We start from the raw sequence: 24,940 nt of genomic DNA on the forward strand, positions 1-24,940 counted from the left end.
GCACCTGTTCGAGTTAAGCAGAGTGGTAGAAAGCTCCCAGACTGCCAAGCACGAATTAGTTACTTGCTGTGGTCACTGTCCCTGCTGCAGTGGTGGTACTGGGCCTGGTGTCCTCTCCATGGAGCCAGCTGCCCCCCCCACTTCACTTTATGGCGGGCCTTTTCCACATACTACCCGCCCCCCCAATAGTGCTGAGATGTGGGATTAGGAACTCGCAGCACTGAGCCACAGTTCTTGTATTTGCCCTTTTGCCTGCAGCATGGGAGCCCTACCTGGTACAAGCACCTCCGTGTAAAGGGAACATTTAGGGCTATGTGTGGCTCTGTTGAATTCTCTTTGAGCCCACCCTGTGGGTTTTAGGTTCCCCACATCCTGAACACAGCTTTCAGGTGCCAGTCATCCCCCTTTTGCCTCCCACCTCAAGACGGGCCCTCCATGGACACAACTGGGTACCACCTAAAAGTCTCTTTGCTGCAGCCAGGCTCCATCTAGACAGGGGGCAGCTTTCCCCGCCAGTCTCCCACCTGGTGATCCACCCACACCAACCCTGGCACAGGTGTCCCACTGAGGCCTCTGCATCTTCACTTGTAAGCAGCAGAGTCCTCGCCAGCAGGGTTAGGTCGTTGGGTGGTCACAGGCTCAGAGAGGTAGAATGGCCTGCCCCGGCTATGCAGACCCCAGCTTAGGGCTGACATGATAAGTTGTGATGCTAGCTCAGAGTGTTGTCCGACCCAAACCCCGCTTCTCTGTCCCCATCCACCTCCCTCATCCTAGAGAAGCAGCTGAGCAGTGGTAGCGCAAGCCTTTTCTAGAACCCAGGCATCTCCCTACACCATGTGGGGGCCACTATGCAGAAGGCAGCAACACAGTGAGGGCCCAAGGCATCTAGAATACAAGCCCAGCCCAGCAGCATGCTGGTTGTGAGCCGGGCTCCTGCCCTGCAATCTTCTTGTACTTCACCTGGCCAGGGTAGCTCCCCATGCTACCAGAGCCCACTCTAGGGCAGGCTCAGCCAGCTCTGGCCCTGGCGTGTACATTCTCAAAGGCCAGGGAGCTGGCAGCAGCCACCCCACTCTTCTGTGATCTGGAGGTGCTAAGTAGAAGCTTCAGGGGTCACGGGGGCTCATGGGGGCCTGAAGACTGGATTTTTTGAAGTATTTCTAAGGACTCTGGTGGCCAGATTTGCTCATCTCCATGGTTCCTTGATGAGAGAGGGGTGGGGAAGGGAAGTGATCCTGGTCCCCAGAGCTGTAAAACCCCAGCATGTGGCATGCTGCGGCCCAGAACTTGATGGCTCAGCATTTGGCTAAACAGTCCCCTGTGCCCCCATGGCCCATTGCTGGAATGATTTACATTGTGACCTCAGGGCCCTGTTCAGTGGGGGGGGGGGGACCGTCCACCATCGACACCAGTCATTTTCAGAAGAGGCGTGTTCAGTACAGCCCCCAGTATAGCCCGAGGAGCTCCTACCAGAGGCCAGGAACTGCGGGAGAGTGTGGTTGCAGTAGGACCCTGGAGCCAGAACCCAACGCTACAGCCCCATACCCTCACTCAGTATGCAGGCCAGAGCTTGACAAATGGACGAGTCCAAAGACAGAAAGTCAGTATGCCCCAGAAGGAAGACCAGGAAAATCTGAAAGTAAAGCCTTCCTATGGGCAGCAGTACTGACTGGCTCACCTGGGCTGCTGCAGAGCACAGCAAGCAGCTAAAAGCAACAGCCCCTCTGAGCAGTAGACAAGGCAATGCCAAGCAAGGTAAGGGGAAGTCAGACCCGCACAGGGCACTGTGGCCCTCCAGGCCGTTTCAATCAAAGAACAGTGTAAGAACCTGGACTCTCAAGGTCTGTGATTGAGCCACTGGAGGGAGCAGGAGCTGGGGAGTATGTTTGCTAGACCCCCTTTTAAAACTGAAGTCAGCGGAGCAGCCACCTAAGGGGCACATAGCCTCTTATCTTTACACCACAGGTGAGCATTTTTGCTCATTTTGAATATTATGTCATTTAAATGATCAGTATTCCAAAGTGTACAGTTTTGGCTAGAAGGTGGGGTCGACTGTTGTCTCCCATGATGTGTACTACTGTCACTACCCCCAAGAGACTGGGCTGTCTTCCTCCAGAGGACCCTCCACTGGGCACAATCCAGCATCTGTGATGCTGACCTCAAGCCGTTCTCTGCAGACAGTAGTGTCATTAAGTGGGCTGAGCTGGCAGTGGCCCGGTCACATTGGTTAGTGTCTTCAGACCTCTCCAGGCAGGGTGGAATGCAGGTGCTGGGCCAGAAAAGGCTGCTCTCACTGGTCGAGGCAGAGCTTGCTGTGTAAGAGCCCCAAGGCCAACCTCAGCCCCGTCACCTTCACGTGTCGTGATGATAAAGCAGCGGTGACCAGGTGATCCTCAGCATAGGAGTGCCTGTTGGCACTGAGCATTATGACCATAGCAGTTTGGCCAACACAGTAGACCCTCTCAGCCCACTCGAATTGTCCCCACTTGGTACTCCAGGAGACCACTGGCCAGATGTCCACACACACCTGGTTACCTTCCCTGGCTATGTGAACTATTTGGGACAGCCACTAGGCTGGAACATCCAGACCCAGTTCCTCGGAGACATGAGACAGAGCCTCCCAAAAGTCCCATTCTTGTCAAGGCTGGGCTCCTGGAGGCACAGACCTGGCTGGCTGGCCTAGGTGAGTCCATGCTGGTGGCTTGAAGACGCCTTGTGGGAGGGTGGAACAGAGCTCCAGCTGTTTCCCACAGATTATGACACTCTGAGGGGTGACTAGGGCAGAGCTAGACTCTTGTCTGGTCACACAGTGTAGGCTGGCCTCCAGGGTCCAGAGTCCTGTGGTCACAGAGAGCTGCTCAGCAGATAGGGACAGATCGCCTCACCATAGTGGTGAATTGGCAGTGGCTAGCCAGCCCCCGGCCCATCTCAGTGGAATTGCCCCTGGTATGTGGGTTTAGCTTCTGAGCCAAGACAAACGCCCTGCTGAGACTGCCCGGCTGCTTCCTGAGACCTTCCAAGGAAGAGTAAATAAAGGCAGGCAGGAAATCACACAAGGACGCCCAGGGGAAAGGCAGGAACGAGAATGATCAGAACACACATGGACCAGCAGCTGCAGCCCCAGGGGATTGAAGAATGCAGGCCTTGGCTCCTTGTTGTGGGCCAAAAGGAGGAGCAGCCTCTGTCACTCAGAGAGCAAGGGTGGGAGGTGAGTTTTGCTAGAGAGGCTGTGCTAGCATGGGAGAACACTGCCCACCCGTGCTGGCTGCTGGCAGTGGAGTCTCAGGGCCAGCGGCCCACACTGTGCAGACTGCTCACGTTAGGATTAAAGGTGCATGCCACCTCACCCAGCCAGGTCTTGAAGTTTCAGTCCTGCCGGCCTTCATTGGTTCAGTCCACCTCCCGGGACCCACCATTTCTCCTTCTGCTGCCTAGCCACACTCTGCCCCACAACACCTGCCTTGAGCTGCTATTGGCGAAGGTTGCTGTGGTCCTAACTGTGAGCCAGCACTCCTGACTCTGGTCCTGCTTCAGCCTCCTGCCATTTGTGGGGGAGAGGGGTATGCGCTGGGGCAGAGGTAGGGTAGCAACATGAAAGCAGAGGGGCTGGCTATCAGTGACCAGCAGTACTCCTGCTCCCAGAGTGAGCCCGAGAGAAACATAGGTGATGACCAGGTGGAGTAGAGAAGGGCACAGTGTCCGCCACAGCTGACTCCATATGTCTTCTGTTGGCCTGTGTGGGGACGGGAGAAGGGGTCACCTTTCCTGGCTCCCTCCTACTCTGACAGGTAGGCAGGGGAGGATGAAGTGGCTAAGATTTCCTACTGGCCATTGTCCCTAGAGATGGGAATGAATATGGAGGTTGTGCCATTAGTGGTACAGGAACCTCTTGTTACCCTGTGGTGCCCCTTGCCAGCCCTGGGAGAGCTATCTTGGTCCAGTGCTCACACTCACACTGGCTGCAGGATGAGAGCAAGCTCCCTGCTCTCTGCCTAGCTCCAAGCATTTGCGTGGGTGCTCCCAGAGTGTGGAGGGAAGAGCTTCAGGAAGTGTGCACACAATGGCTCCGCCTCCGCTTCATCAGCAGCATCAAGGCGCCTGCAGCCTGGACACATGCTGCTTCCTGCCCCTCTGAAGGGTGAATGAGTCCCCAAGGTCCCGAAGTAGACACTGCAGGGTGGGCTGGGCTAGAGGCCCTGGGCCTGATGCCAGCTTGGCCTGCCATGCAGCTAGCTCACTGCAGCTCCCAGGGCCTGCCCTGAGACCTGGGCTTTATGCCTTTGCTCCCACACCCCACAGGCCTGGCTGGCTCCCACATCAACCATCCCGTGAGGGCCATTGTCCACAGATGAAGTGAGCTCTTTGTCTGACCAAGTAGCCTAGGGGTGGGTGAGGGGGATCTGCTGCCTTCCTGGCTTGGCTGGGGAGCCCCCCAGGGCTGTCACACTCTGGGCAGGAAGCCTGGGGCCGTGATGGATGCTGCTGAAGCTCTAAGAGGCCTCCCTGGCTCCAGCAGCGGCAGGCTCCAGGCCCACTGGAGTGCTGCTAAGGGAGGCCAGGTGGAGCAGGGGGCCAGCAGAAACCCATCCTGGAGCCTGGGCACAGGACCTGTCACTTCTCTGAGCTCTTGTCATTAAGTGGGTGCTAACCTCTAGGATACCCCTCCCACCCCTGATCTCAGTGGGGTGCAGGTCCCACATGAATCCAGGACGGAGTATTTCCTTCGTGGCTGCAGAAAAGCACGAGGAAGGCTGGCGCTTTGCCTACTCCTCACTCTTCACAAGTGCTGGGCACACAGCAAGGCTAGAATCCCGCCCTCAGACCCAGGCTATGCCGCTCTGCTGGCTGTCATGGGTTGGCTCTGGTAGGCCAGGAAGGGACCATCAGAGGACTCCCTGGAGGAGGCCCAGGATGATGGGGACTAGGGGCTTGAAGAGGACTGCAGAGAGGAAGCCCACCCGGAGACAGGTGAGACCACAAGAGGGGTATGGCCTTGCCTGTTGATACCCTGGTCTAGCTGCTCCCCCAGAGTGGGGAGTAAGATGCCGCTACCAAAGCCTGTGAGCAGTATGCAGGGGTTCTGTGGAAGGGATCCAGGAATAATACTGTTTTCAGAAAGTCAGGGTGAGGGTTAGCAACATAAATGGATGAGGTAGGAGAGCAAGGCACCATTCACCCAGGGTGCTTTAATGTCTAATATGGGCCTGCTGGGGACTCAGGGATGTCTCCCAGCTCAGAACCTGGGCGTTCACGGTGCCTATGGGCTGCAGAGGTGGAAGGAGCCAAGGAGTGATTTGTGTCCAGCCTCAGTCTGGACACAGAAGGGGATGGCAACCTTCACACACTTCAGGGGCCCCACCCCAGGCACAGGTGGTGGTTACAACACCCATGGCTGATGCCAAGGCCAAGTCACTGGAGGTTTAATAACTGTTATAACCTAACCACACACAGGCAGAAAGAAAGCCCCCACTTACAACCTTGCATCTGCAGATGTACAAGCAAGCACCACGGGGGCCCAGGTCCTGTGTTTGGCCAGGTACCAAGAGTTCCTTAGGAGCCACCATGAGGCATGGGGTCTACCTGATGCTCCCTCTCAGTCGAGGTTCCAGCCATGCCTGTGAGTCCACCATTGACATTAGCCAGGCTGAGAGGTTGAAGCCAGCCACTCCTGGGGCTCTCTTTGTGACAAAGGAAGGACCCCATTCAGGGAAAACCTTTACTAAACTCCCTGTGCTGGGCTGACTAGAAGCTGAGTGAGCACAGCTCTTTGGACACTTGCAGGACTTGAACTCTGAACACGTGGACTTACATGCTCTGCCAAGTCTTGGGGTATCATGGGGGACACCAATGTTCCGGTATAGATACATGAGAAGTAGTTAAGCAGATGTGTCAGGGAGTGGACAAGGAGCAGCAGTAAGGATGGGGGATGTCTTTAGGAAAGTAACTTGATGCTGGGACACCCCCCACCACCTCGCAAGGATAGCTTAACCAAGGCCCAGGCCCTGGTGTAACTTGGTAAGATCGTGTGCTTCTGGAGCAGAAGGTAACCTAGTCTCTGGAGAGTCCTCCAGGAGTGGCTCTGGTGAGGAGGACAGGACTACCCAGGCCTGGCCACTTGGGTCTTAGGGAAGAACAGCAGCCGGAGGTAAGGCAGACTTGACTCACACTAGATCATTGTGGCCAGAGTGCTGAAACCCGGCTCTGGCTGGTCTTTAGTGAGAGGTCATCAGTGGCTAGTGCTGGAGATACAAGACCAGCCAGCCCTCTGGGGCAGCTCTGTGGCTCTTGGACAGAGGTAGCACCTGTGGATCATGGATCCCCACTTCTGAAATGGCAACCGTTGAAGAAAACCCTCACAAGGGTTGTCTAGGAGGGCCCCAGATGTGAGGCAGCAATAACCAGAAGCTCCCCAGGCTTGCCCAGTAGCAGATTCTAGACCCTAGGAAGGCTGGTTCCACCTCAGAGCCAAACTTCTCCCACCTCCCCATACATACAACAGCACCCTATGAAGCACCTATGCACAACCCTGTACCGCCAGCCTTGCTGGGTCCATCTCTGGCAAGGAAAGGGAGCGCTCACCAGCCTTCTATCAGCCATGGAGGCTCAGCAGTCTGACCTTCCGGGCCTGGCCCTTTCTGGTTCATTATCCGATAAAGCAGTTCTCAACCTTCGTGATGCTGCGACCCTTTAATATAATTCCTCACGTTGTGGTGACCCCCAACCCCAAGATTATTTTTGTTGCTACTTCATAACTGTAATTTTGCTACTGTTATGAACCATAATATAAATATCTGATGAGACCCTGTGAAAGGGTTGACCGACCAAAGGGGTTGTGACCCACAGTTTGAGAACCACTGCTGTAGAGCCTTGAATCACCTAGGATTTCCTGCCTTCCCTTCTTACAGCATTGCTCATCAAAGGGTAGGGTGATGTGATGGCAGGTCTGGCGCTGAGACAGAGCAGGATATGGCAGGGAGGCCTTTGGAGGTTGATGTTCCACCTGGGAGGTCAATGTTGTCTACCGTCTGACCTAGGCTCAACCTTCATGGGATCAGAGCTGAAGACTCCCCTGGACCTAGGTCCTTGTCTAGTGGTCTTCCTGGAGATCACCATAGCAGGCAGGGCTGCCCTGATGCTGTTTGAGGCCCTACCTACAGGGGCCTATTAGTCCAAGCAGTGGTGACTGATCCACATAGCCCATCCGGCCCCTGAAGCTATATGCATGGGAAGTGTCTTAGTTAGGGGTTCTGTGGCTGTGATGAAGCACCCCCCCAAAGCAACTTGGGGAGAAAATGGTTTATTTGGCTTATATGTAACAGTTCGTTGAGGAAAGCTAAGGCAGAAATTTAAGCAGAGCAGGAACCTGGAGGCAGGAGCTAAGGCCATGGAAGGGTGCTGCTTACTGGCTTGCTCCTTATGGCTTAGCCTGCTTTCTCTTATGAAACCCAGAACCACCAGCCCAGAGGTGTCACCATCCGCAATGGCCTTCCCTCATCACTTAAAATGCCCTGTAGGCTTGTCTACAGCATGACCTTATGGAGGCTCTCTCCTCTCAAATAACTAGCCTGTGTCAAGTTGGCACAGAGCTAGCTAGCACAGGAGGCTCTCCACAGTGACCTTTGCCCAAGAAACATGGGGCAGAGATGAGTTTGATTAGCAGCCTGGGCTTAGACATCCAGGCAACCATGGAAATGGCTCCAGACCCCTGCCCACCAGAGGGTGAGGCCACGCCAGCTGTCCCTTCCCCCAGAAACCTTTGTCCCCACAGTAGCTTCCAGATTGAGTCAGCCATTCTGGGGTGTGCAGGGATGCCTTCTCCCAGGCTGAAGCTCCTCAGCCTGTGGGACTGAGCCATTCAGGACATGGCCAGACCCCTGGCTTTGAGTGGCAGAAGCTGGTCTGGGTCCTTACCCCTTGGTCTGCAGAGCCCCGGCTTATCACAGCCTCTTCTTAAATCCTAGGTGTCTGGTGGCCTGACATGCACCGGCTGGCTGACCGTATCCACCTGGAGGAACTGACACGGATTGGCCTCCTGCATGGCAGTGTGGATGCCATGCTCCAGGTCCACCTGGGAGCAGTATTCATGCCACATGGGCTCGGCCACTTCCTTGGCCTAGATGTGCACGATGTGGGAGGCTACCCAGAGGTCAGTGTGCACACTGCTCTCCCTCAGTCTGGCCAGTACTGGGGTAGAGTGAGGGGCTTTTTGGCGGGGCGGGGAGTGTTTCTGGAGATGTAGTGAAAACAGGAGGGATGGGTCTTCCTATGACGTACAAAGGAATTGGGGTCCTGGAACAGCAGGGTGGGTCAATGAGTGATCTTCCCCAGAGACTGCACAGACCTCAAGACACATACGGTGTATCTGTGCAAAGGTTCCCCAAAAGATATGGAACTGAAGCCAGGTTTCATAGAGTTAACACTAAACTGCCCATGTCCTTCATTCAAGCTTACTTCAGCCCTTAGCTCAGCAGCAAACCCCCTTCCGGCTCCCTACAGGCTAGTTCACCCACCCTCTGCCTCCCAGGCCACTGGCAGGAAAGGAAGGCTTGAAGGGCATCTTCGGACAGGGCTCCCTCTCCTCTTACTGCTAGCTATCCAAGGACCACCCAGTGGGTGCCTGCGGGCTCCTGGGAAGCCCTACTGGGCAGGTGGCTACAGCCCCGCAGGGCCTGTTCCTGCTGCCCAGCCTGGCCTGGTGCCCACCGTGCAGGGGGCGGATTGTGCAACTGGTGCACACCCTGGGGCCCACCAGCCAGTTAGCCAAGACTAGACCCAGCCTCTTGGCTGTGGGGTATTTTGAAAGCACTAAGAATGATTTGGGGGAGGGGAGGATTGCTCAAGAGAAGCATTATTATTCAATTATTTTTTTTCTCAAGTGTAAACAGTTAAATTTGGAGAAACAAAATCAGTTTTAATTTCCTAATTTCTGTCCATCCTATTGTGTGCAGGGAGCCAAAAGCAGGCCCTTCCAGACATTGTTAGTTGAGGTTCGTTATTCATTAGTCGCCAAAGTTCTTTTTTCCACCAAAGAAAATTGGCAGCAAACTGTTTTCATCTTTTCCAGTAAGCAGCCCTTTGTGCTCGGTCTATTCTTCTGACAGATAAACACTGTGGAAAAAATATGGCTTTTCCTATAAAAGTCATTTGTTTTATTTCAGGCCTACAGACACATCTGGGTCTCTTCTCAGAGTCCAGTACAAGTTGAGGCCTCACTGAACCCTCTGCCCAGGCAGAGCAGCAGGCATGGACACCCCTAGCATAGCTGGCAACCCCATCCCTTGGCTGCAGGTCACTTGGACTAGCTCACCACCCTCTGCTAAGCTATGTCTATTGGAGACCATCCTGTGCCCCCCAACCTAGCAGACCTAGGAGCAGCTGCTCTGCAGGAACGCTGGCTCAGACAGGTATATCCTCTAGCCTCCTGCAGATCCTTTAGTCTCCCCTAATCCCTGCTGGAGTAATGGTCCAAAACGTTCCTAAGTGGCAAGAAGCTGTACCCCTACATATCCATACGGGATGGACTGAATGGACCTACCGGGTGTAAGCTCGCTGGCAGAACATTCGCCAAGCATGCTCAAGTCTCTGAACTCCAGTGCCACACACACAAAAAAAGACAAACCCAAGAGACGTGACCTGGTCAGGCCTCGGCCCTCCACAGGCGTTCACAGCCGCGGCTAGAGAAGAAACACACACTTAGGATGCAGCAGAAGGTGCAGGCTTTCAGTGGCAACTAAACTATTCTGGAGCAAAAGCCTGGCAGATAGGAAGCAGGCTCCTGCCCTTGACAGAGGTGCCTCTCACCTAAACAAAGGCCACAAGTCCTTTCTTCCACCAAAGAAAAGTGCTCCTCCCCACAGCCTCCACGCCTGCTGATGCAGAGGCAAGTGTTGCAAGGCTGACGATAGCCTTCCAGACGATAGCATCTTCCAGAACATGACCTACAAGAAGCATGGCCCTTTGTGTCTCATCACCACCTTCATCCGGCCTGCTCACACCAGGTCACAGTGGCTGTCCCTACCCTCACAGAATCCCAGTCACAGCCCTCCTCGCTGTGCCCAGCCTTGGAGGCTGAGCCAGCCTGTTTCTGGTTACCTTACGTGAACCACTAATTGAAGTCTGATGTTCTTGGCCCCCAAACAGTCAGAAATGACAGCTCCGTCTCCAGCAGCAGGGTGTCCTTGGAGGAGCCACAAGTGGGGCAGGCAAACTCAGATCCTGACCAGAACACTTAGTTTACTCTCCACTTGCTCAGAGGCCCTGGCCATAGGCCAGCTGAGTGCCCCGGGGAGTTGGAGGAGCAGGGCGGTCAGAGCCTCAGCAGACAGCAGTCATCACTAGCACCCTCAATGGCACAGTGCTATTTCCTAGGGCCCAGGTGTAGGCTAGACACAGGCAGGTACTTCCAGGCCAGTGCTGCTGGTCACAGTTCCATCTTGATGACAGCACCTGTCCCATCCTCTATTGAAAAGGCTGACTTGGCCTGGAGGAGCCAAGACCAGTCCAGTTTCCACTTGAGTTGCCTGGAAGAAAAGACCAGGAAGGCCCTGCAGGCCATTCAACCCCTAAGAGCTTTTTTGGCTTTCCTGGTTGGCTTCTGACCTGCAGAAGGGCCTGAGTGAGGGCAGCCAAACACCCAGCCAGCCCCATGGGGCTACCTGGCAGCTTGGCCTGCATGTGTGCATTATCAATGTCCTGAAGGCAGACCTGAGGGTAACAAGGGTCAAAATGTCCTGAATAAGGTGTGTGCAGAAAGGGCAGAGGGTTTCTGTGGTTAGACTGAGCTGGATACACTCTGGTCAGGGGAGAGAACCCAGGGGGCTGGAGCCAATCCTGCCTGGTTGCCTCTCAATGCTGGCACATAGCAATCAGCCTTGGAATGAATGTTCAGTTGGGTTCCCCCACCTTTTCTCACTCCACAGGGTGTAGAGCGCATTGATGAGCCTGGCTTGCGGAGCCTGCGCACAGCAAGGCATCTGGAACCAGGCATGGTGCTGACTGTGGAGCCAGGAATCTACTTTATCGACCACCTCTTGGACCAGGCCCTGGCAGACCCAGCCCAAGCCTGCTTCTTTAACCATGAGGTCCTGCAGCGCTTCCGCAACTTTGGTGGGGTGAGTACCTGGAGGCCCCACATTCTTATTCCCAGAATGTCCACCACCCCACTGGTCCCCCAGGGAAAGGTCGAAGGACAGTTGGCTGTGTTTAAGGCCTGGCCAGTCCCTGCTGTCAACAGACAGATGCTGTGCCTCTCAACAGGAAGAGATTCTTCAAAATGCCCCCAGTTCCAGAGGCTCCATGCGAGCACACAGTACAATCAGAGGGCCATAAAGGAGTCTCCATGTCTTCCCCAGAGGCTTTGAGACCAGTCTGTCTCATCACAAAAACTAGTCCCATCCCTCAGCCAGCTTCTCCCAGGTGGAGCAGGTTGGCACTGCTAATGTGACCAATTAAGCCAGAGTGGTCATAATGGCTTCCTGTCTGTATGGCACAGGTCCGTATCGAGGAGGACGTTGTAGTGACTAACAGTGGGACGGAGCTGCTGACCTGTGTGCCACGGACCGTGGAAGAAATTGAAGCATGCATGGCAGGCTGTGACAAGGCCTTTACGCCCTCCTCTGGCACAAAGTAGAGCCAGCTGGGCACTGGTCTTGTGACCCTTCTGTGACGTCAGCCTGCCCATGGCATCCCAACAGCAAGAAGCAATGCTCAGCAACAAATCTTGGAGCTCACGCTTGATCCAAAATTATCACTGCCATTTCTAAGAGAGGACAGCATTTTATTAATCTGCAAGATCACACCCATAACCTTGACTTTGCTTAAATGACTGACTCTGAGTGCTGATTGAAAAAAAAATCCTGTTCTAAAGTCACAACTCAATTTTCTTGCTGCCATTTAAATCCATGTGCTCAGGAAAGATGCACTTGTTGCTCTTTTCTTCTCAAAAAAAAAAATAATTTGCAGAATGGAATTTGCAATAAAAGCTTTTCTAAATTCTAAATACCCGGCTTCCTCTTTACTCCTTCACAGAAGAGCATGAGAGCAGTGGCCTAGACGATGGCTCACCAAGTGTCAGCTTTAGGAATCTGTCTTGTCAGCACAGGCCTGTGCCCTGACTTCTGCCTCGGACTGGCCTGGGAGAACCAGGGAAGTCCTTTACCAGGAGCTTTCATTGCGCTCCAGGGATTCTGCCAAAGTTAGTGCGACACTTTCACCTGCTGCCAGGATTCCCAAGCAGACACCAGAACCACTAAGGATTTGGTAAGAGGTTCTGGGCCCCAATTTCTTTTTTTTCTTTTTTTTTTTTTTTTTTTTTTGGTTTTTTTCAAGACAGGATTTGGAGCCTGTCCAGGAACTAGCTCTGTAGACCAGGCTGGTCTAGAACTCACAGAGATCCGCCTGCCTCTGCCTCCCGAGTGCTGGGATTAGAGGGGATTAAAGGCGTGCGCCACCATCGCCCAGCCCATTTTTATACTAGTAAAAATAGAGCATGTCAACTAGCAGCACAGGAGGGTGGCAAAGGAGGGCCTGCTACCCAATCAACGTGTCTGTCGCACCACCCCAATACAAGTCTGTTGACGCAATTCCATCCCAAGGCTGTAAGCCATACAGGGCCCAGCTGGGTCCATGGTGGACCACATGTCCTCCTCTCTGCTTGACAATGTGTCTCTTAGTCCTAGGGACCTGCCCCACCCCCAGAGCTGCCTTCTAAAACTGACAGTTCCAGGATACAAGTGAGAAAGGTTCCCCGGGGTGTGGCTCAGAGGGGTTCCCTCCCCAGTCCTACCATACCTGTGATCCCAGGACAGAGGCTGGAGGCAAATGATCCATGGATTGAAGATGAACCTGGGATGTGAGACCCTATCTCAAAGCAAAGGCAGGTCAATCTCTGTTGAGTTCCAGCACAGCTAGGTCTACATAAAGGTCTTGACTCCAAAATAAAAAAATTAAAAAAAATAAAACAAATGGAACTGTAATGGAAAAAAAAAAAAAAAACTGGTCCAAGCTAGAGACTTTAAGCAGTGACCGAGGGTTTATATTCACTAGAAATTGGCTTCTTCCTATGGCAATTACATAAAAGTGCTTACAATGTGGCCACAAGAAAATAAAAGCCATCAGAAAAACAAATGCAGATCTCAGGCCCAAAGCACCATTTATCTCATTTACTTCTTAGGTTTACAACACCTGATCTTAGGGGTTTTGCTGGTCCAGATGGCCCATGCCCTTGGCTAACCACCAGAGACATGGCAGTCTGAGTAAACATGGGCTCACTTTATCCCATGTTCCTGAAACTCTATCCATCTCCTCCAACTTCTGCAGAAATGTGTATAGCTTCAAAAGTGGATTAGAAACCCTTCCACAAAGTTCTACAATGCTAAAGCCTTCCCCCACACTCTGGAAGGGCCCAGTATTAACTGAGCATTTACTCCATGAGATGTGAGCACAGTCCATGTGCTCAGACCTAAAGTCTCCTTGAAGCTTCACTTTAACAGTCTGATATCAGTACTGCCTGACAATGAGACAAGCAGTGAAGGAAAATGACAGGACTGGCCTTGTACAGAGGCCTTGCAAGACTAATCCAAGAAAGGTCTAAAGTGAAAGCAAGAGATGCTGCATTCCAAAGAGAAAGAGCTGCAATAGGGAGCAGGGAGAACGGCAAGGATGATGGCGCCGCATACCCAGACTGGGGAGCATGTAGGAAGAACCGAGAGCGTCAGTCCATGCAGGAGAGGGTGCCAGCTCTGAGCTGGACAGGCTTGAGGCAGGCCAGTCCAGGGGTACACAAGTCCAACTTGACCTTGGTGCCCCAGAAAGGCACCTGACAGCAGCTTCAAAGGGAGGCCTAAGAGTTGGGGATTGGCTGTGGCAAAAATACAATCTAGAGGTAGGCCTTTTTTTTAGTGCACAAGATACAGTTATGAATCCTTCACCCATGTACAGGCACTCCGAGAACTGGTCCTCCTAGGTGTTTTTATTAAGACCTGGTTTCATCACAAAGTATAAAATTTTCTAATACAAGTTGTTAGAAATAAACAACTAGAGCAGGAGATTATAGCTTAGTTGGAAGAGTACTCACCTAGCATGCAAAAAGTCCCAAGTTCAAGCCCCAGCATCACACAAAACCAGATGTAGTGGTACATACCTGCACTTGAGAGGCAGAGGCGGAAGGTCAGAAGTTCAAAGTCATACTTGGCTGCATATCAAGTTGAAGGCCAGGCTTGGCTACATGAGAACATCTCACTAAAACTAAAAACAAAAAAATCACAACTAATTCATTCAAAGTTGGATAGAAATGATTACTGTGCTACAATTTTTTTTTTCCTGAGACAGGGTGTCTCTGTGTGGCCCTGGCTGTCCTGGAACTTGCTCTGTAGACGAGGCAGGCCTTGAACTCAAAGATATCCCCATGCCTCTGCCTCCCAAGTGCTAATTAAAGGCATGCGCCACCACTGACCAGTTTTGTTTAAAAAAAAAAAAAAGGCAAGGTCTCAACAGTACTCACGCTAGCCTAAAATCCAAAATCCTTCTTCTGCATAATGCTGGGATTATAAATGTGCTCCACCACTCAGCCACACTATTTTCATGATCACCCAACAGTCAGAAACTTACATCCCCAAACACAAAAAGACTCAAAGAACCAGAGGAAAGCATCTGTTTTCCTTGAAACACAATTCAAACTGGTTCATGGGCCCACAATAATTCTGAAATCAGCTAATTCACTTCCATACCCAGGCACCATGTAGGTAGATGGTGCTCACACTGTTAGGGACAGGCCTCAGACGGAAACCATAGGCAGGAACCAGCAGGAGACAGCCCCTTTCATCATGTCTCTACTCCAGGATGCAGTTTTAAGTTAGACCAAACAACTGAAGATGCATTCCAACTTTAGAGAAAACTACTTCACTGTCTACTCAGGGAAATCCAAACTTGGACAAAAGCACCCTCCTGACCACATCCCCCAGCCCAGCCCAGGACAGCAGGAGGAGGTACCTTGCAGGCTCTTTGGGGCCAATTACAAGTGAACTTCTTGCTCACCTCCAAGATAAAGAAACCCACAAAGAAATCCAGTCATTGTTCCAAAGGTGTTTTATTTTTAAATTCATTGAAGAAATAAAATTATATTTAAAAAAATAGAGTAATCTCACAAACTGAAAGCCAGAAACAAAAAGAACAAGTTAGTATTTTTCCTGAGAGGCAGATCTGATTAGCTGTATGGAATCCTACCTAGCCTGTCAAATACACAGGTATCGTTCCTATTTCTAAGGCATCAGAAGCACTCTAGGTGCTACAAGGGTTGTTCAGGCACGAAGCTTCAGCCCAGGGGGCAGGAGCGGCTAAGAAACATCAAAAGCTGCTGCAGTTCCTTATCAAACTGTACATGTTTCTACTTCCATAGATTGAGAACTACAGAAAATGAGTGGACTCATGACCTGGATTTCAAATCCCGGGTCACATTTTAATAAAATCCGTATGAAGATTCCAAGGTCACCTGTCACAAAGGGCCTGGACAGAAGGGAAGCTCTGATCCCTCCCTCTGCAGCCACCCCAGGGGACACAGGTGTGGCCAATCCACACTATGGCCTATCCACAAGGCAGATCACTCTAAAGGTTCCCCAGTAACAAGCTATCTCCAAAGTCCTAAACTTACCCACTCCCCAAACTTAGTTCCCTTCAGTTTTACACTGAGAACTCCATCAAGCTGAACATCATTTCCACTTTAGTAACAAAGTCCAAGGCCAGCTAACATTTGTGTTCTATGTGGAACTGCTTGCTTGTGCTAACCATCTGATTTACAAAGGTTAAGAGCATTTAGTTAGAACTGATTTGTATCTTCAGATTAGAAATATTGAGCACTGCCTTCCCTATGGCTTACATCCTCGCACCAGTAACTACAAATTTCTTGAGAACATCCATTTGTGAAAGCTGGTGTTTGAAAGTAGGAGTTTCCAATGTCTGTGTACCTGCTGTAGGTTCTTACATGTTCAACCAGGACCTAACTGTATCTCCCATTAAGTTCACTACATAGTATCAATCAGGTGGTAAAGATTAGGATTGTATGGGTGCATCCTTGTTAGTTATACAAAACATCTGTCAATCTTTGTAAGTGATGGCTATTACAACCAAGGTAAACTGGTGCTGGACCCTAACTTTTAAGAACCCCTCTCATTTCTTGGTTCCCTAAGAACAGTGTCAACTCCTGTCTTCAGCACAATGGCCCTAAAAGCCTTTGCTGAGCTGCAGGGCACCAACAGCTTCTGCACAGAAGAATCCGCACTCTTCTGCCACACTTAGGGAGCAACCTGAGTTATACTGGGGTGCAGTAACTGAGTCTTAGTAGGAAACCAGGCCAGAAATGACCATGTTCAAGCAAGATTCCCAGCAACACAAACTGTGATCATGCAAGACTCATGTTTTCGGCACCCTCTCAGGAACCAACAAACTAGCTGGAACTGTGAAAAAACTGTGAGTTACCAAGACAATCTATCTACACTACAGCACTGACAAAGCGGACCCTAGAGACACCCTAGCGGCTCTGCAGTTCACAACAAAGTCAATATCCTGAGTTTTATCAGCTTTTTCTCTCTAAAATAATTTATATAGAACATAAAAGCATACTAATGGATAAACGGGCAATGAAACATCAAGTCTGGAAGAACACCCCACTAAACTAGAAAAGAAATTCCTCAAAAAAGGATAAAAAGATTTAGTAAATAAATTAAAGATTGAAACCTTATACTTTCAAGTTTTCTTTGACTATTCTTTTGAGAGATGTCATGAAGTTGACACATTTTTCTAATAATCATTTAGAGTTGAGATCAAATGCCAAAACGTGCCTCTTCACACAAGCACACACAAAAAACTAAAAAATCATGGCCCCGTTGGGAGTTATTCTGAACACGGGAGAAACCAAATCAATTGGTATTCTTTTCTTTTGTTGTTTTTGAGACAGGGTTTCTCTGTGTAGCCCTGGCTGTCCTGAGCTCACTCTGTAGAGCAGGCTGATCTTGAACTCAGAGAGATCCATCTGCATCTGTCTTCCTAGTGCTGGGACTAAAGGTGTGTGCCACCATGCCCAGCATAAATTAGTATTCTAAATCATGGTCTGTATCATCAAGCCAAGGTGTTTCACTTACTAACTTGGCTGTCAGAAAATGGTTCCCCCCCTTAAAACAAACGCTACCTTGATCAGCATCCACAGAAACTAAACTGTCAGTACACAGTAGATACTGTTTTTTAGGACACAAGATAATGCTAATCCAATAAACCAAAGGACCCCAAAACTCAATCCCACTCTTTCTATGCCCTTTAAAACAAAGGGCAAGGAGCACTTCTTTCATTCCTAAATGCAATTTGTATTTTGACATGACCTGCATGGGGTTTCTTTACTTTGCCTGAAGTCATTTTTAAAAAATATGTACTTGTTGAGATAAACAATAACAATTATGGTAACACAAGTTTATACTAGCTGTAAAACAGAGCCAAATTATTATGATTGGTTTCTGAAGCCCTAAAATTTACAATACACAATTTAAACTAAAATCACAAATCGAGGAACACAGATGGAATCCAGCTTTTCTTAATCCACGGTATTGTCTCATTAAAACCCAAAACCTTCTGTATGCCCCTCCACTTTCCCATTCCTAAAAAAGATGCATTTCTGGGGAAGTCAAGATTTATTAAGAATATTAAGGTCCAGGAATTTTGTTTTAACCATAAACCCTAAGTCTTCTTTTAGTGCTTCAAAAATCCATTATCATTTAAGACCAGATAAATTACATGGCTAATCAACTGTTCAGTGCTGAGCCTAGAAAATAACCTCCTATGGAACAAGACCAAGCTCAGCCATGGAACCAGGCGGTACAGGATGGTCACACCTCTCATGTTCAAGCCACAAAGCTGTGGTGCCTGGAAGGAGATCTACTGCCCTGTGTCATCAGAATTTGTCGTCGTAGTTTCAGTGCTGATGGGCTGCACGTTATCAGCGAGGTTGTGTGCATGCTCCAGAAACAAATCTTTCAGTACACTTAATTCCTTTGTCAGCAACTTAATTTTGGCTTCCAACCGTTCATTCTCTTCTTTGAGCTGGTTCACTCTTTGCAGTGTATCTTGAGCTTTCTGCTTGCTTTTTAACCGGCTCTTCTTCACGGCCATATTGTTCCGCTCTCTGCGCTGGCGATATTCGTCACTATTTCGATCCATGGGTGAGCTCTTTTTGCTTTGCTTGCTTGGAGGCACAGCTTTACCTCCTCCCCCAGGCCCAGCGGGCACCAGCTGAGGAACCTGCTGTAAGCCACTGGCATGTGCCTGAGTATGAATGACACTTATTCCGTTCACTCCTGGAGTAGTGGCTGGCTGCGACAGCTTGCTCATTTGGGCGTGTTCCTTTGCCAACACAGAACAGGCAGAAACCAAAGCAATGTGATCAGCAGAGGCCACACTCAACTGCCAAAAAATCTTCACATGTACCTAGTTAGAAAATAAGTTGCATTAAAACACTTGAAATGACAGGATCAAGTAAGATTAAACTTGATGGACCTACTGCAGGCAACCATTATTTGGTTTTTCTGACACAACTGCCAACTATTGGAGTGTTTCCAAATTTCAAAAGATAAGTTGGTTCAGAAACACCATAAGCTAAAGGCCAGCCCCACCTGGGCATAGATGTGATTATCAATAAGGGGAGGAAAAAAAAACAAAAGCATAACACAAATTAGGTAGCACACGTGAGCTAACAGCACTTGGACAATCTGAGCTGTCTGGATTGAGTGAGCATGGAAAAGCAAGTTCAATATTGTAAAAGGGACACCTGCAATGAGAGGGGGGCATTTCAGTCTGCAGAACCCAGTGTGCGGCTATGATGGCAGCACATCCCTTACTCAATATTCCCAGGGTGACTTCTTCATCTATTGTGGGCTATTTTTTAAGGCAAGGTATTTTGAGTTGGTTAGTTGATTTGCCTTTTTACATTTTTAGTAATCTTATATGATAGTTTACTGAAATTTACTCAATTGGGTTCTTGTATTTGGGAATAGAGACATCCAATAAAGTACCCCCATTCCAGCCTGCATCTGTTTTTATTCTTGACAGAATCGCCTAGTCCAGCAGTTCTCAACATGCAGGTTGAAATCCCTTCTGCAAACTTTTATCTCCAAAAAATATTTACATTATAAATCGTAACAGTAGCAAAGTTACAGTTATGAAGTAACAACAAAAATGTTATGGTTGGGGATCACTACAACATAACGAACTGTATTAAAGGTCACAGCATCAGGAAGGTTGAGAACCATTGGCCTAAACATACTGATGAAGAAACAATGTTCTAACGATACAGTCAAGGAAGGTAAAGTACTAGAACTCAGGCAGGACCAAGGACAAATGCAGCCAGTGTTGGGATCCACTTCTCCCTCAGGGAGCTAAGCAGACACTGAAACACTTCTGTGGAGAAACTACTGAGAGCTGGCTAGCTGTGGCTGTAACTAACCCCTCTGGTCACCCGTGAACTGTGGAGTGTGAAAGCACACCCCACCGACCCCAGCCATAGAGGACAGGTCACTACAAACTGAACAGCTGAGTCAGCTGTGTCCGCCCTAGAGGACAGGTCACTACAAACTGAGCAGCTGAGTCAGCTGTGTCCACTAGGAGACACAGCACCCTTACAAGTGTATACCCGGCTCTCTTTTTCCAGAACTGCTAAAACAACATCAATGGACAAAGCTGGGGAAGTTCACTAGAGTTAGGAAAATGCCCCAATGAGTACACCCAGTGTAAACACCAGTCCAGTCAGTAAACATCATCAGCTTCACCCAAACTTTGGTCAAGCCTTTATTCAAGCATGCTTATTAAGTTGGCCTTTTATTATTTATTACTATTAATCTTTGCCTTTAAATGTCCATGTATCATTACTTTGAATTGTTTTTAAAAAGCCACTTAGGCAGCCCTGAGCTAGTGGGTCATCTGTTCTTACTCCAGCACTAAAGCAAGACAGAAAGCTTCCTTCCAAGCAATGATGGATATGGACTCCAAGTTACGCTCAATAACAGACATTTCACAACTTCCCTTGAAAATGATTATGTGGCCTAATTTTTCTCCCACTTAAAAGGTGGTTGTTCAAAATACAGAAAGTAAACAAATTAATTAAAAAATAAGAAATGGGTATTAAGCCACCCTAGCTGCCATGGAACACTGTTGCTTATCAAGTTGGTATGTTTACGTTAAAGACTTGTATGATTTAATGCCTCTCCTGGGATTCTATTTCTTATATTCTTCTTCAGAACCAATCTCTACAGTCAATCTGTCCTAGCTCAAAAACAGCCAACAATCCAAAGAAGTGCAACTAGACACCAGATCAAATCTTTCCTTGGCTCTGGCTCCCTCATTTTTACCCCGGACATACCCCTTCCCTCCTATAAGCGTTAACTGCCCATCCATACAAGAGACGTGGAAATGGTCACCCAAAGAACAAAATACCATGAACTCCAGTCACTAACAACTTACTCACAACAGGCTTCAAATTCAGTGATGTCCTGAACCAAAATACAAGAATGGGGAAGGGTTCTAAACAATCTTACTAAGGTGCTAACCAGAAGAAAGGAGAGGTTTTGAGTGCACCTTTGGGCTAGAAAAACAAGAATATTGTTTATTGAACCTACAAAGTTGCAAGAAAAAGGGAGTGGAAATAAAAAGTAACTCATGATTGTCAAAAATAAATAAATAAATAAAAAAGTAGGCTGGACAAAGTGGTGCATGCCTTTAATGCCAGTCTTGGGAGGTAGAGTCAAGCAGATCTTTGTGAGCTTTGAGGTGAATGTGCTCTGCTGGTCTGCGAAGCAAGTTCCAAGACAGCCAGGGCTCTGTAGAGATCCTTTCTTTAAAAAAAAAAAAAAAAGTCGGGCAGTGTTGGCACATGCCTTTAATCCCAGCACTCAGAAAGCAAAGGCAGACAGATCTCTGGGAGTCAAAGCCAGCCTGGTCTACAGAGAAGTTCCAGGACAGCCCTACACAGAGAAACCCTGTCTTGGAAAAAAAATAAAAACAAAAAACAAATCTTCAACAAGTAGATAAATCAAAAAAGTAACTCTTAAAATGAAGAGTAGACAGAGGATTAAGGAGTAACTAACTTTGTTTTTCGAGACAAGGTTGCTCTGTAGCTTTGGAGCCTGTCCTGGAACTAGCTCTTGTAAACCAGGCTGCTGGCCTCGAACTCACAGAGATCTGCCTGTCTCTACCTCTCGAATGCTGGAATCGCCAGGCCAAGTACCTAATTTACCAGGCTTCTAACATCACAAACGTCTGCACTGAACAGACACTTGTTATGTATGCTTTTGTTCCTTTCACAAACATGTACTGAGCTCTACAGCAAAGCAGTCTGACATTTAGTATCTCGATATTTAACCCTAACTCAAAGTCTGGCTCCTGAATGGACTAGTCTATTCCAAAGTTCAGTCCACAGGAAGCTGGGTGGTGCCTCCTTCCTTGTACTTGTCAATCACCCAAGAAGCAATAGGAAAGCTAAGGAACAACAGACCTCAAAGTGGTCTCTGGACCGAACATCAGCAACTCTTACAAGTGCCAATTCTCAGGCTGCCAGACCAAAGAAGGAGTTTTCTTTCAGGGGTGCTCCCAACATGATTTTGGTGGCACTAACAAAGGAGAACTATGGCTGCGTATAAACAATGAATCTTAAGAATGTGGGGCTAAATGAAATGAGTTAACAGTTCTTTTTCAAATGCAAATTTAATTCAAGTAATGTTCTTTCAAAAGAATAAAACAATGAAACACTAAAATGCTAGAATAGTAAAATAAAATAGGATTTTTCTGTTTTTACTTGGAACAATAAACCTGTACAGAATTTTCCTAGCTTGTCTTTTTTTTCATAAATTTGGATAGAATCACATATTTTCCCCAATAGCCTCTCAAAATAAATTTTTTACTCAATTTCCTTAATGAAGGTTGAGTCTTCAAATTTACAAACAAAAATATATCATCACATCTATTGGCCCTCTCAATGCCACAGAAATTACCTCAGGCTGACATCATCTCTCAGGGGCCCTAATCTCAGGTGTAGGAGCCTGAGCTCCCCAAGCACTCCCTATCTAGACTAGCTAGGGCAGTGGTTCTCACCCTTTAATACAGGTCCTCATGGTGTGCTGACCCCAACCATAAGATTATCTTTGTAGCCAATTCATAACTGTAATTTTGCTACTGTTATGAATCGTAATATAAATACCTGTGTTTTCCAATCTTAAATAACCCCTGTGAAAGTTTTGATTGTCCGACCCCCAAAAGGCTTGAGACCCACAGGCTGAGTTGCTGATGCAGGGCAATCTTCTACTCAAACCTAATTATGTCCCATCTTGCTCCTGAAAATCAATGTCCTAACCCTCTACAGTTCCTGCTTCCTTACGCCCAACTCAAGACCACTACACTACCAAGTGTCTTCCAAGTGGTCTGTCTTCTCTGTGCTTTCTGTCCTTTCTGCTCCCCCAGTTTCTTTGGCAACTCCAGCTTCACTGTGTCTCCATGGAGACTGTTGGAGGCAGGGTCCATGAAGGAAAGGACACTCCCTCAAAGAGTCCTGTGAAGTGTTCCACTGGAGGATGGGAAGAAAATACATGCTTGTTTGGGTACTATCCCTTAAACCTACTCACAGTATTATTTAACACATCCAAAACAAAAACCTTGTTTTATAGATTTATAATATTAGATCCTGTTCAGGTCTTAAAACACCCCCCCACTCCCCCCCACCCCCGCTTTCTTCTTTAATGGCAGGGCAGGGCAACAGGGTGGGTAGGGGACCAATAATAGTGTTAAGAACCTATGCAACCACCCCACAGAGGGAAACCTAGAACTGCCAGAGCAGTCACTACTGCGACTGAGTGAGGCAACTCTGGACCAGGCCCTGTGTCTCTTTCTCCTGAGCTCAGGAGGGAATGTTCCCAGGGGCTTTTCCAGGGATCATTTAATTCACCAGGGATGAAAGCAGCTCTCCAAGATCACAGGGCCTGGCTGACAATCAGGACGTGCTTGGGAGAACTTACACTGGGGGAGGGGTGGCGTCTGTTCCCACTTATTTGTTTCTGATAGGTAATAAAAATAACTGAGCCAGTCGAGCATGGCCACCAGAGGCAGGAAACAGCTCAACAGCATCCTGTCATTAGTTTTTCAGAAACAGGGAAATAACCCCAGGGGTTGCTTATCAAAAATACTACTCAAGTGGCAACAGCTGAACAGACCTTAGAGAAGCCTAGGAGTGTGGCTCAGAGGTGGAGGGGCTTGCCCCGCCATGCAATCAATTCTTCTATGTAGAATTCCTCAGTCAAGAAAGCCCTTACGGTGCTTTATCTCAAATTTTCCTCTGTGAAGACAGGTCTGCATTCAAATAAGGATTCAAGTGGGTGGAAACTCGGAGACACAACCCCCAGCGGTTGTGCAACCCACAAAGGTTAAAACCTTTCTAAAATTGACACATCTTATGATGCAGCTTACCGAAACAACACACACAAACACGCACACACACACACACGCACACACACACCAACTCAAACAAGAGCAAAACTAAACATGCCAACGTTCTTAGGACCAGACACCCAAGCGCACTCGGAGAAACAGACCATCCTTCCCCTCACACATGCACGCCCGACCTCTCCACCTGGATTACCTCCGCTGGCTCTCTTCCCGCGTTCCCTCCAGCCGTGCTAAGGAAAGGCTTCATGGCTCGACCTTCTGCTTCTAGTGAACTGGTGGTCGATGAGCGATCTAGGATGCCCTCCCCCTCCCAGTGGACTGCAGGGCACGCGACCGTCTCCAGAACCAAAGCCAAGCACCCCTCTTACAACGTTATGTGTTTAGAAATCGAGTGTTTTCCCTAGGTTATAATCATTAGATTATTAACTCCAAATAGTACCCGGACCCTCCCCATGCCCGAGATGTTTGGGAAACGACAGGAAAGAGTCCTAGGTGGCTCCAAAGTAAGATTCGGTCCATCTTCTATTCTAGGAACACCCTCCATCCCCAGGGGCCAATGCGCGCCGGGCTTGTCACGCTGCACGTCGCAGGGGGCCGGGTTCTGGAGGGGCCACCTGGTCCTCCATCCCTTCCCCGACTGGGGTGAGGGGCGCCCGGGGAGGGGGGAGAAGCACGGGGGTCGGCGCCAGGCGAGGCGGCGCTGGGCCGCGGCCAGAGATGAGCTCAGCCCCGCCGGGTGTTGCCCGCAGGTTGCATCAGACGCCGCTCCGGGCCCCCGCCCGCGCCACCAGGGGCCTTCCGGGCCAGCCTGCCGATTCGGGCAGGGCCGGGTCTCGTCGGGCCGGGCCGCCGCCTACGCAAGCGGCGGGCTCCACCGCGGCCTCCTCCCCCAACCCCTCCGAGCGAGAGCCCGCGGCCTCCTTACCTGCACCTCCGGCCGGCCCGCCCGCCCCCAGGCGGCCTCCACTCCGAGCGGCCCCGCGCGGCGCGGCCCGACCCGACCCAGGCCTCGCAGCCCGCGAGACGGCGAGGAGGAGCGACGGTTACGAAACCGGCAGCCTCCGCCCGTTCCGCCACCGCGGCCACCACCGGCTTTCCCCCTCCTCGGCGGGTCCGCGCGCTGCCGCCGCCGCCGTGACCAATAGAAGCGCGGGTCTGAGAGCGACGCGCTCGCCCCGCGAGACGGGCAGCGCCACCAGCCAATCACGGGCCGTGTGACGGCGGGAGGCGGGCACGCGGCGGGGCGGGACCGGCGGGCGTGGTGGGCGTGGCGGCACCGGCGGTGGCTGGAGGCGCGCTCGGCGGTTCCCCCTTAGGCTGCTGGCCCTGGCGGGCGGCGGCCCCGAGCTGTGGGAGTGACCCGCGGAGGGGAAAGTTCAGTCGGTGTTGGAGGCTTGAGAAGACGGTCACCTTGTGAGGCTACCTGCCTTTGGGAAACGACATTTCCTAAGGTGGTTAGGCCGAGAGTTTGGGAAAC

The 24,940-nt window shown here is 50.0% G+C and overlaps 2 protein-coding genes and 1 long non-coding RNA gene across 3 annotated transcripts in view; 2 read left to right on the plus strand and 1 right to left on the minus strand.

The window, feature by feature from the left end:
• Pepd (peptidase D) overlaps nt 1-11,998 on the plus strand; it is a 134,437-nt gene extending 122,439 nt beyond the window's left edge. The window contains exons 13-15 of the mRNA XM_050119289.1: nt 7,962-8,146; nt 10,920-11,111; nt 11,492-11,998. Coding sequence (XP_049975246.1) covers nt 7,962-8,146; nt 10,920-11,111; nt 11,492-11,629 — 515 coding nt within the window. The 3' untranslated portion in view covers nt 11,630-11,998. The remainder of the gene's footprint in view (nt 1-7,961; nt 8,147-10,919; nt 11,112-11,491) is intronic.
• Nucleotides 11,999-15,066: 3,068 nt separating this feature from the next.
• On the minus strand, nt 15,067-24,527 carry Cebpg (CCAAT enhancer binding protein gamma). The gene is made up of 3 exons (XM_050119291.1): nt 24,389-24,527; nt 20,747-20,864; nt 15,067-18,465 (listed from the first exon to the last, which is right to left on the minus strand). The coding sequence occupies exon 3, from the start codon at nt 18,367-18,369 to the stop codon at nt 17,917-17,919; it is 453 nt and encodes a 150-aa protein (XP_049975248.1). The 5' UTR covers nt 18,370-18,465; nt 20,747-20,864; nt 24,389-24,527; the 3' UTR covers nt 15,067-17,916.
• LOC126486800 (uncharacterized) lies at nt 18,473-19,898 on the plus strand. Its single transcript, XR_007588193.1, has 2 exons — nt 18,473-19,547; nt 19,598-19,898. It is a non-coding gene; the product is annotated as an uncharacterized lncRNA (long non-coding RNA).
• Nucleotides 24,528-24,940: the final 413 nt, after the last annotated feature.

The sequence above is a fragment of the Alexandromys fortis genome, unplaced genomic scaffold, assembly GCF_014885135.2.
Source record: "Alexandromys fortis isolate MF-2015 unplaced genomic scaffold, M_Fortis_MF-2015_v1.1 scaffold_140, whole genome shotgun sequence".
Classification (NCBI taxonomy): domain Eukaryota; kingdom Metazoa; phylum Chordata; class Mammalia; order Rodentia; family Cricetidae; genus Alexandromys; species Alexandromys fortis.